General features: G+C 40.1%; 1 protein-coding gene across 6 annotated transcripts in view; it reads right to left on the reverse strand.

Annotated features, from left to right (window-relative positions):
• The window catches only part of spns3 (SPNS lysolipid transporter 3, sphingosine-1-phosphate (putative)), a 47634-nt gene that overhangs the window by 19278 nt on the left and 15731 nt on the right, over positions 1–12625 (reverse strand). For 5 of the 6 annotated variants that reach the window (XM_031807907.1, XM_031807906.1, XM_020463873.2 and 2 more), the window contains 5 exons: positions 11345–11582; positions 10144–10209; positions 1680–1816; positions 850–1001; positions 51–117 (listed from right to left, as the gene is read on the reverse strand). In XM_031807907.1, coding sequence (XP_031663767.1) covers positions 51–117; positions 850–1001; positions 1680–1816; positions 10144–10209; positions 11345–11564 — 642 coding nt within the window. In that variant the 5' untranslated portion in view covers positions 11565–11582. The remainder of the gene's footprint in view (positions 1–50; positions 118–849; positions 1002–1679; positions 1817–10143; positions 10210–11344; positions 11583–12625) is intronic. The other variant, XM_020463875.2, reaches the window with a different exon arrangement.

Below are 12625 nucleotides of genomic sequence, written 5' to 3' on the forward strand. Positions count from 1 at the left end.
GAGGTGTGCTGCTTTATTTCAATACAATAGGTTGTGTTTCTGGGACTTACCCGTAAGGCCCAACGCCAGTCTCCAGTGGCATTGGCAACAGAGGATCCTATTATGTATCCCAGACCACTGAAAAACACAAACAGGAGGACATTGACATTGGAATGTGAACTAGCCTAATGCCCAAAAGGAATGCTAGTGCCCAACGTTCTGTTTGGTTGCAGAGAGACTGATTTTAGACTTTGTTTGTTTGCTTTCTCCAGTGTGATTCCCCTTGCCTGTGACTTGATTACGAGATTTCTGCTATTTTGCAAAACCACTAAAGCAAGATACGAGTCTGAATGCTCCCCTATTCCACGTGGATCTGGTCAAATGTTGTAGTGCACTAAATAGGGAATAGGGTGCTATAGTAGTGCACTAAATAGGGAATAGGGTGTAATAGTAGTGCACTAAATTGGAATAGGGTGCTATAGTAGTGCACTATATAGGGAATAGTGTGCTATAGTCGTGCACTATATAGGGAATAGTGTGCTATAGTAGGGCACTATATAGGGAATAGTGTGCTATAGTAGGGCACTATATAGGGAATAGGGTGCTATAGTAGTGCACTATATAGGGAATAGGGTGCTATAGTAGTGCACTATGTAGGGAATAGTGTGCTATAGTAGTGCACTATGTAGGGAATAGGGTGCTATAGTAGTGCACTAAATAGGAACAGGGTGCTATAATAGTGCACTATATAGGGAATAGTGTGCTATAGTAGTGCACTAAATAGGGAATAGGGTGCCATTTCAGCCACACACCATTAGTAGTGTGTTGAGGGCACCATGAGGATTACTAAGCTACGGTGTGGAATCTGACCTTCCAACAGGGATGAAGATGTAGAAGGCAGAGATCATGACGGTCCTCTTGGCTCCAGAGAACAGGTCTCCTATGATGGTAGGGGCGATGGTGGAGTAGCTGGCCTCTCCTGTCCCCACCAGGGCTCTCAACAGCACCAGCAGCCAGAAATACTGACAATGCAACAATACTGAAACTTTACCAGTCCATTCCAGGGGAGAATGACTGCCCCATCTCAGTGAAGCCATGAAGTTAAAAGACCAACCACTCCACAAATTTCTTGTCAACAAACTATAGTTTTGGCATGTCGGTTAGGACATCTACTTTGTGCATGACACAAGTAATTTTTCCAACAGTTGTTTACAGACAGATTATTTCACTTATAATTCACTGTATCACAATTCCACTGGGTCAGAAGTTTACATACACTAAGTTGACTGTGCCTTTAAACAGCTTGGAAAATTCCAGAAAATTATGTCATGGCTTTAGATAGGCTAATTCACATCATTTGAGTCAATTGGAGGTGTAACGGTGGATGTATTTCAAGGCCTACCTTCAAACTTAAACCTACTATTATTCTGACATTTCACATTCTTAAAATAAAGTGGTGATCCTAACTGACCTAATACAGGGATTTTTTTTTACTAGGATTAAATGTCAGGAATTGTTAAAAACTGAATTTAAATGTTTTTGGCTAAGGTGTATGTAAAGGTGTGTTGAGTCTGACTGATCTACAAATCATCTTGCATCATAAATAACTACTAAATATTATTTGAATATCATTCAGTCACAATTTACCCATGATACACCACGATTTTGATGCTCTCGAACACGGCCAATGTTTTACTTACCGATTCTGTGACAAAAGAGCTGCTCAGGGTCATCACCACCCACACACTCAGCCCGCCAATCATGATGAACTTCCTGTTGTAGCGGTCGCCAAGGTACCCAAAGATTGGAGCCAAAATAATGAAACTGCAGATGAAAACTGTAAACGCATTAACAATGTAAGTGTGTTTACAGATTGCAATATCATGAGACAGGTTTCTACTTCTCACAGGAATAATCCTAAGTATTGGTGGAGGTAGAAGCCTTATTGTTGCCCATTAGTTTACTCAAATTAGGGTTAAGGGGGAAATATAATACACAGTACTAGTCAAAAGTTTAGACACACCTACACATTCAAGGGTTTTTCTTTTTTTTAAACTATTTTCTACATTGTAGAATAACAGTGAAGACATCAAAACTATGAAATATCACATATGGAACCATGTAGTAACCAAAAAAGTGGTAAACAAGTCACAACATGTTTTATATTTGAGATTCTTCAAAGTAGCCACCCTTTGTGCACTCTTGGCATTCTGTCAACCAGCTTCATGAGGTAATCACCTGGAATGCATTTCAATTAACAGGCGTGCCTTGTTAATTTGTGGAATTTATTTCCTTCTTAATGTGTTTGAGCCAATCAGCTGTGTTGTGACAAGGTAGGGGTGGTATACAGAAGATAGCTCTATTTGGTAAAATACCAAGTCCATATTATGGCAAGAACTGCTCAAATAGGCAAAGAGAAACGACAGTCAATCATTACTTTAAGACATGAAGGCCAGTCTCAAAAACTTTGAAAGTGCAGTCGCAAAAAACATCAAACGCTACGACGAAACTGTCTCTCATGAGGACCGCCACAGGAAAGGAAGACCCAGAGTTACCACTGCTGCAGAGGATAAGTTCCTTAGAGTTACCAGCCTCAGAAATTGCAGCCCAAATAAATGCTTCACAGAGTTCAAGTAACAGACACATCTCAACATGGGGATTCCCGAGTGGCGCAGCGGTCTAAGGCACCACATCTCACTCCTAGAGACATCACTACAAACCCTGGTTCGATTCCAGGCTGTATCACAACCGTTCGTGATTGGGAGTACCATAGGGTGGCGCATAATTGGCCCAGCGTCCTTCGGGTTTGGCCAGGGAAGGCAGTCATTGTAAATAAGAATTTGTTCTTAAAACTGACATGCCTAATTAAAATAAAGGTTACATAACAATAACAACATCATCTGTTCAGAGGAGACTGTGTGAATCAGGCCTTCATGGTCAAACTGCTGCAAAGAAACTACTACTAAAGGACACCAATAAGAAAAAGAGACTTGCTTGGGCCAAGAAACACAAGCAATATGGACATTAGACCGGTAGTAATCTGACCTTTGGTCTGATGAGTTCAAATTTGAGATTTTTGGTTCCAACCGCTGTGTCTCTGTGAAATGCAGAGTAGGTGAATGGATGATCTCCACATGTGTGGTTTCCACCGTGAAGCATGGAGGTGTGATGGTGCTTTGCTGGTGACACTGTCTGTAATTTATTTAGAATTCAAGGCACACTTAACTAGCATGGCTACCACAATATTCAGCAGTGATATACCACCCATTCTGGTTTGCGCTGTGGGACTATCATTGGTTTTTCAACAGGACAATGATCCAACACCCCTCCAGGCTGTGTAAGGGCTATTTGACCAAGAAGAAGAGTGATGGAATGCTGCATCAGATGACCTGGCCTCAATGATAGCCCGACCTCAACCCAATTGAGATGGTTTGGGATGAGTTGGACCGCAGAGTGAAGGAAAAGCAGCCAACTAGTGCTCAGCATATGTGGGAACTTCTTCAAGACTGTTGGAAAAGTATTCCAGGTGAAAGCTGGTTGAAAGAATGCCAAAGAGTGTGCAAAGCTGTCATCAAGGCAAAGGGTGGCTACTTTGACGAATCTCAAACATTAAATATAGTTTGATTTAACACTTTTTTGGTTACTACATGATTCAATGTGTTAATTCATAGTTGTTTATGTCTTCACCATTATTTTTACAATGTACAAAATAGTCAAAAGAAAAACCCTTGAATGAGTAGATGTGTCCAAACTTTTGTCTGGTACTGTATGTACAGAAAAAAATATATATGGGGATTGGAAATAATCCCAACTACTACATTGATAGAAACCACAATCTGCAATATTACAGTTTATCTACCCCCTAAAAAAAATTTTAAAATTAAAATAATGTTTCACAGTATACAACATCATGAGACTGGATGATTCATTTTGTCGGAGTGAGGAACTGAGTGGGTAGTAAAGCACACTACTATCTCCTCATGAAGGCATTCAAAACAAAATGGCTGCCATCATGCCACTGCTGTTTTTTTTAAACCAATAACTGCAGCCACAATGCAAGGGAAATGTTTATGTTGATAATGCAATACACCAGTCAGGAAAGCATCGTTAAAACTTTTCACAAATACTGCTGCACTATGCTTCTGACTGAAAAGCCTAGGGGTGAAAACAAAAGAGTCTCTGAGATAGTGTAATGTTGTTGCCTAAATCAGCTTGTATTGGTTAAGTCTACCTCGGTGGTGCATCTCCACAATGCCTTCATTAAATGGCCCAGTCAGTGTTAGAGTAAGAGGTGCTCTGTTTTCCGACACCCGTGCTGGTCCACAGGAGCAGATGGTCATTAGGATTCAGTCGGAGTAGATAAAGTATGAATGTCGCCAGAATACTTGATCTCCGTGAAGAACGCTTGACAATATGTTACATGTGAAAACACAATCAGGACCAACAGACCCAGAACTAAATGGACATGATTAGGAGATGTGGTAAAAAACACACATGAACAGACCCTTCAGAACATATTCACACCCCTTGACTCATTCCACATTTGGTTGTGTTACAGCCTGAATTCCAAATGGATTAAATAGATTTTGTTTCTATCACCCATCTACACATAATACACCATAAAGTGAAAACATGTTTTTAGACATTATTGCTAATTTATTGAAAATTAAGTACAGAAATATCTCATTTACATAGGTATTCACACCCCTGAGTTAATACTTTGTAGAAGCACCTTTACAGCTGTGAGTCTTTTTGGGTAAGTATATAAGAGATGTCCAACACCTGAGCTGTGTTCAAATACCTATCCTAACACACTGTATACTACATACTATTAGTATAGCACTTCACCGGTCTACCGGTTGCTATGCAACTTCTTGCTAGCGTGTTAACATAACAAACTACTAGCTAGACATCTTATGACTTCAATAACAATGTCCATTGAGAAAGCACAACGACTATACCACTTCGCTATGCTAAGAAAGACACGGATAATCAAGTTAATAAACGTTTGGTAGTTAGCGTATAGGTAGCTAGCTAACATAAGGGTACATACAAGCAACAGCTATAATGATATACTATGCAGTTCATAAAGCTAGCAAAGCTAACAAATTGTCAGCCAACGTAACATGGAACGTACAGTAACATAATTGGAAAGTCATTACTTTTTATATTACATTGCGCAACATTTTCTAAACATTTGTCATAATTAGTTAAAGCATTGAATTTGTTTCCAATCTCGTCGGACATCGAACGCATATTTTCCGCCATTTTCTTCAAATTTGAAAAAGGTGTGAAGCCACGCCCATCTTTTGGAGAAGTGCATTAAGGGTCCTAAAAGCACAGAAATAGTGTCCACTACTTGTATACTTCAAATGTTGGCATTTAATCCTGTAAAAATTCCCTGTCTTGGGTCAGTTAGGATCACCACTTTATTTTAAGAATGTGAAATGTCAGAATAATAGTAGAGAGAATTATTTATGTCAGCTTTTACTTCTTTCATCACATTCCCAGTGGGTCAGAAGTTTACATACACTCAATTAGTGTTTGGTAACATTGCCTTTAAATTAGATGCCATCTATTTTGTGAAGTGCACCAGTCCCTCCTGCAGCAAAGCACCCCCACAACATGATGCTGCCACCCCTGTGCTTCACGGTTGGGATGTTGTTCTTCGGCTTGCAAGCCTCCCCCTTTTTCCTCCAAACATAACGATGGTCATTATGGCCAAACAGATCTATTTTTGTTTCATCAGACCAGAGGACATTTCTCCAAAAAGTACCATCTTTGTCCCCATGTGCAGTTTCAAACCGTAGTCTGGCTTTTATATGGAGGTTTTGGAGCAGTGTCTTCTTCCTTGCTGAGCGGCCTTTCAGGTTATGTCGATATAGGACTTGTTTTACTGTGGCTATAGATGCTTTTGTACCTGTTTTCTCCATCATCTTCATAAGGTCCTTTGCTGTTGTTCTGAGATTGATTAGCATTTTTTGCACCAAAGTACATTCATCTCTAGGAGAAAGAACGCATCTCCTTCCTGAGCGGTATGCCAGCTGTGTGGTCCCATGGTGTTTATACTTGCGTACCATTGATTGTATACAGCTGTGGCCAAAAGTTGACGATGACACAAATATTAATTTTCACAAAGTCTGCTGCCTCAGTTTGTATGATGGCAATTTGCATATACTCCAGAATGTTATGAAGAGGGATCAGATGAATTGCAAAGTCCCTCTTTGCCATGGAAATGAACTGAATCCCCCCCCCCAAAAACAAAAATCCGCTGCATTTCAGCCCTAACACAAAAGGACCAGCTGATATTCTGCAAAAGGTACAGGGATTGGACTGGTGAAGACTGGGGTAAAGTCATTTTCTCTGATGAATCCCCTTTCCAATTGTTTGGGGCATTCGGAAAAAAGCTTGTCCGGAGAAGACAAGGTGAGCGCCACCATCAGTCCTGTGTCATGCCAACAGTAAAGCATCCTGAGACCATTCATGTGTGGGGTTGCTTCTCAGCCAAGGGAGTGGGCTCACTCACAATTTTGCCTAAGAACACAGCCATGCATAAAGAATGGTACCAACACATCCTCCAGAGCAACTTCTCCCAACCATCCAGGAACAGTTTGGTGACGAACAATGCCTTTTCCAGCATGATGGAGCCCCTTGCCATAAGGCAAAAGTGATAACTAAGTGACTCGGGGAACAAAACATCGATATTTTGAGTCCATGGCCAGGAAACTCCCCAGACCTTAATCCCATTGAGAACTTGTGGTCAGTCCTCAAGAGGCGGGTGGACAAAAAAACTAAACAAATTCTGACAAACTCCAAGCATTGATTATGCAAGAATGGGCTGCCATCAGGATGTGGCCCAGAAGTGAATTGACAGCATGCCAGGGCAGATTGTAGAGGTCTTGAAAAAGAAGGGTCAACACTGCAAATATTGACTCTTTGCATCCACTTCATGTAATTGTCAATAAAAGCCTTTGACACTTGCTTGTAATTATACTTCAATATTCCATAGTAACATCTGACAACAATATCTAAAGACACTGAGGCAGCAGACTTTGTGAAAATGAATATTTGTGTCATTCTCAAAACTTTTGGCCACGACTGTAGATGAACGTGGTACCTTCAGGCATATGGAAAATGCTCCCAATGATGAACCAGACTTGTGGAGGTCTAGAATTTTTTTTCTGAGGTCTTGGCTGATATCTTTTGATTTTCCCATGATGTCAAGCAAAGGCACTGAGTTTGAAGGTAGGCCTTTAAATACATCCACAGGTACACTTCCAATTGACTCAAATGATGTCAATTAGCCTATCAGAAGCTTCTAAAGCCATGACATCATTTTCTGGAATTTTCCAAGCTGTTTAAAGGCATAGTGAACTTAGTGTTTGTAAACTTCTGACCCACTCGAATTGTGATACAGTGAATTTTAAGTGGAATAATCCATTTGTAAACAATTGTTGGAAAAATGACTTGTGTAATGCACAAAGTAGATGTCCTAACCGACTTACCAAAACTATAATTTGTTAACAAGAAATTTAAGGAGTGGTTGAAAAACTAGTTTTAATGACTCCAACCTAAGTGTATGTAAACTTCCGACTTCAACTGTATATCCACGCTATGACCAATAAGCATAGTACATAGTCAATTTACATCAAAAATAATACGTTTAGTGTGAGTATTCGAACACAACTCTGGATTGTTTCCCGTCAAGCTCTTTCCAATTGGTTAATGATCATTGCTAGAGAACCATTTTAAGGTCTTTCCATATATTTTTAAGTTGATTTAAGTCAAAACTGTAACTCGGCCACTCAGGAACATTCACGTTCTTCTTGGTAAGCAACTCCAGTGTAGATTTTGCCTTATATTTTAGGTTTTTGTACTGCTGAAAGATTAATTCATCTCCTAGTGTCTGGTGGAAAGCAGACTGAACCAGGTTTTCCTTTAGTATTCTGTATATTTTTTATCCTGAAAAACTCCCCAGTTCTTAACGATTACAAGCATAACATGATGCAGCCACAACTACGCTTGAAAATAGCGAGAGTAGTACTCAGTAATGTGTTGTGTATTGGATTTGCCCCAAACATAACACTTTGTATTCAGGACAAAAAGTGAATTGCTTTGCCATATTTTTTAAGTTTTACTTTAGTGCCTTGTTTGAAAATAGGATGTGTGATTTTGGAATATTTTTATTCTGCACAGGCTTCCTTCTTTTCACTCTGTCAATTAGGTTAGTATTGTGGAGTAACTACAATGTTGTAGATCCATCCTCAGTTTTCTCCTATCACAGCCATTAAACTCTGTAACTGGTTTAAAGTCACCATTGGCCTCAATCCCTGAGCGATTTCCTTTCTCTCTGGCAACTGAGTTAGGAAGGACACCTGTATCTTTGTAGTGACTGGGTGTATTGATACACCATCTAAAGTGTAATTAATAACTTCATGTTTAAAAGGGATATACAATGTCTGCTTCTTTTCTTTTTTTTACCCACCTACCAATAGGTGCCCTACTTTGCGAGGCATTGGAAAACCTCCCTGGCCTTTGTGGATAAATATGGGTGTGAAATTCATTGCTTGATAATTGTGTGTGTGGGGTACAGAACTTTTGTTATTAAAAAAATTATGTTAAACACTATTATTGCACACTTACAGTAGCTTGCGAAAGTATTCACCCCCTTGGAATTGTTCCTATTTTGTTGCTTTACAACCTGGAATAAAACATGGATTTTTGGGGGGTTTGTATCATTTGATTTACACAACATGCCAGCAATCTTTAAGTCATACCACATATTCTCAATTGGATTGAGGTCTGGGCTTTGACTAGGCCATTCCAAGACATTTAAGTGTTTCCCCTTAAACCACTCGAGTGTTGCTTTAGTAGTATTCTTAGGGTCATTGTCCTGCTGGAAAGTGAACCTCTATTCCATTCTCAAATCTCTGGAAGACTAAAACAGGTTTCCCTCAATAATTTCCGTTTTTAGCGCCATCCATCATTCCTTCAATTCTGACCAGTTTCCCAGTCCCTGCTGATGAAAAACATCCCCACAGCATGATGCTGCCACCACCATGCTTCACTGTGGGGATGGTGTTCCCGGGGTGATGTGAGGGGTTGGGTTTGTGCCAGACATAGAGTTTTCCTTGATGGCCAATAAGATCAATTTTAGTCTCATCTGACCAGAGTACCTTCTTCTATATGTTTGGGGAGTCTCCCACATGCCTTTTGGCAAACACCAAATGTGTTTGTTAATTTTTTTCTGGCCACTCTTCCATAAAGCCCAGCTCTGTGGAGTGTACGGCTTAAGGTTGTCCTATGGAAAGATACTCCAATCGCCGCTGTGGAGCTTTGCAGCTCCTTCAGGGTTATCTTTGGTCTCTTTTTTACCTCTCTGATTAATGCCCTCCTTGCCTGGTCTGTGAGTTTTGGTGGGCGGCCCTCTCTTTGCAGGTTTGTTGCGGTGCCATATTCTTTCCATTTTTTAATAATGGATTTAATGTTCAAAGTTTCAGATATTTTTTTTATAACCCAACCCAGATCTGTACTTCTCCACAACTTTGTCCCTGACCTGTTTGGAGAGCTCCTTGGTCTTCATGGTGACACTTGCTTGGTGGTGCCCCTTGCTTAGTGGTGTTGTAGACTCTGGGGCCTTTCAGAACAGGTGTATATATACTAAGATCACGTGAAATATCATGTGAGTAAGTATTTCACATCACCAATTCGGACTATTGAGTCCATGCAACTTATTATGTGAGTTGTTACGCACATTTTTACTCTAGAACTTATTTAGGCTTGCCATAACAAAGGGGTGGAATACTTGTTGACTCAAGACATTTCATTTTTTTATTCATTTGTAAAAATGTACACTTTGACATGATGGGGTATTTTGTGTAGGCCAGTAACCAAACATTCTCAATGTAATCCATTTTAAATTCAAGTTGTAACACAACAACATGTGGAGAGTTGTATAAATAGTTTCTGAAGGCACTGTAAAACAGATTATCTGAGATGGTATCAATGCATATTGCACAGGAAGTGAAGTAATCGTTGATCTATTTTCTTCCTGTCTTCTTGTAATGTGAGGGTATCTGTAGTCTGCACCCTCAGCATAATGTGGTCGTAAACACATTAACAGAAAAGGGTGTGAAATGAATGTAAATTTGAATCATCATATACCTGTCTGTAGTAGTCCAGACGTGCTGTCAGTTATATCAAAGAACTTCTGGATACTGAGAAGGACCCCTGTGAGATAAAAAGAGAAACAGTATTGCATTAGTTAGTACAAAAGGGACCCTCCAATACTTATCAGCATCAGAAATGCCCAGTGGTGACCAGTCATTCAGGGCAGGTGAGGCAACTCCAAAACGCAGGTGTTTCAGCCTAGCTCAGTGCTTTTTGTGATGGTTGGGCAGGAAAATAAGGAGCTTAGGTGTTGGTAATGTGCTCTAATAATTTGGTCTATTTACCACTCTTAATTTATCCTACTGTTCTGACTTGGTGGTGCACATGTAGCCTGTAACCTGTTTCAGAGAAATGTAATCATTGAATTTTGTAAAAGAGCTTTCAGTCTGCGTATAAGCCCCCTTTATTTATCCTAAGGTTCTGACTTGGTGTACAGGGAGAACACTGTAAGAACGGACCATTTTCTGAATTCTGCCGCTGTACATTTTAAAAGCACTAAACAAATAGTTATATTGACAACGTCCATCCTAGCTCACTCATTAATGTCCTAATCGAAATTACAGATGGCCTCTTATCCGCTTGTCGTCCCCTTATGCCAGAGTTTGTAGATCTGAATTGTCATTAGAAACCACATTTGTTCAGCCATATCAGCTATGTTTTTTTTTAAAGGCAGTAAATTAGGCAGAATGAACTGTTCCATTGCCAGACAAGGCTCCGCTGACAGCCAGGTGTAGCAGTGGTAAGATGTTGGGACTGCTATTGGGACAGCTTTATGTAGGCCCTAACAGTTTGTGGAAACACGTTTGTCACCGCTGTAGTGTAATTAATGTTTAGTGTTGTGTTGTGTAGTGGCTTTGCTAGCATGCGTCCCCACTTTATTACATTTGTTTGCCCCACCAAGATTTACATGCTAAAATCACCACTGGAAATGCCTATGCATTATCTTAAAAGAAAAAAAACAGCAAATGCATCCAACAAGTTTATAGAGTCACAAGCTTGATGTAGGTTAGTGGCAGGAAACATAGCAGTTATGAGCGTTTTGGTCAGTAAGTGAAAGGTTGCTGGTTCGAATCCCTGATGTGACGTTGTGCAAGCGCTTGACTGAAAAGTGGCCCGTGCCACCACAAAAAGGGGACGTTGCAAGCTCGACTGCAGGTGTTAGCTGTTTTCAAGAGAAGTGCTGAAAGACTCTCACCTGCGATTGTGTATCGGTCCATGTAATTGATTAAGTTGACATAACAGAGCACAGCTACGGTTATATAGGAGCGTCGTGAAGAGAGGACTGTTGTCTCCGCTGTGGATGGCTCATCAGTAGGAAGGCTGTCAGCTATGGAACCGTAGCGTGTGGAAGTTTCATTGGAAACTGAACTCAGACGAGTCTTCTCTTCATCCATCACTGACCCATTCGTCTCCATGGCTCCCAACCCTGAGATCTGAACAAGGAAGGTAACATATGAAGAGGGTGACACAATTTGAGGGGTGGGCCAAACTGTATCAACTCCCAAATTCATATATGGAACTGTAGATATAACTATATGTATTGCAGATTGCACCCTTAAGGTTGACATAAAGCCTCTGACTAAGAGTGACATGCTCCTCAGAGTTCCGGTGATGAGAAAAACTATTGTTTTATCACATTTATTCATAGATACCACTGGTAAAAATCAAGGTTTACAGGTTTGAGTCTAGCTAATCTCAGTTAACCCAGGCCGAATGTCCCCTTCCCTTCCAAAATTCGAAAGATGCTAACACCTGCGAAATCATGATTTGTTCAAATAACCAGTGACGGAAAAACCCAAACACAGGAACTAATGCTGCTCGTTAACACACCTATCCTGTTCCTTCCTGACTAATTCTACGGTACCAGTTATGTTAGATATATCAGTTAGTTAGATCTGTCCACGAGGAATTACTCTACCATACTCTGGCCCGCAAACATACATTTAAGATGAAATCTCAGTCATAATTGAGTTACTGGAAATAGAGTGAGAAAGTAAACAACAACATCTAGGAGACTGATTCAGGGGGTGTGGCTTCTCATTATGCCCTGATTACTTTACAATTTGTATGATATACAATATGTTATGAATTGCAATTCATACAATATGTTACGATTACAATTTGTTGTCACTTACGTTAGCTAGGTTGCTAACGCTAATGTTAGCTAGCTCTAGGGGTTAGGGGTTAAGGTTTGGAGTTAGGTTAAAGGGTTAAGGTAAGGGTTAGACAACATGCTAAGTAGTTGCAAAGTAGCTGAAAAGTAGTAAGTAGTTGTAAAGTTGCTAATGAACTAAAATGCTAAATAGTGGGGCAAAAAAGTATTTAGTCAGCTACCAATTGTGCAAGTTCTCCCACTTAAAAAGATGAGAGAGGCCTGTAATTTTCATCATAGGTACACTTCAACTATGACAGACAAAATGAGAAAAAATAAATCCAGAAAATCACATTGTAGGATTTTTAATGAATTTATTTGCAA

This window comes from Oncorhynchus kisutch, linkage group LG28 (genome assembly GCF_002021735.2).
Source record: "Oncorhynchus kisutch isolate 150728-3 linkage group LG28, Okis_V2, whole genome shotgun sequence".
Lineage (NCBI taxonomy): Eukaryota > Metazoa > Chordata > Actinopteri > Salmoniformes > Salmonidae > Oncorhynchus > Oncorhynchus kisutch.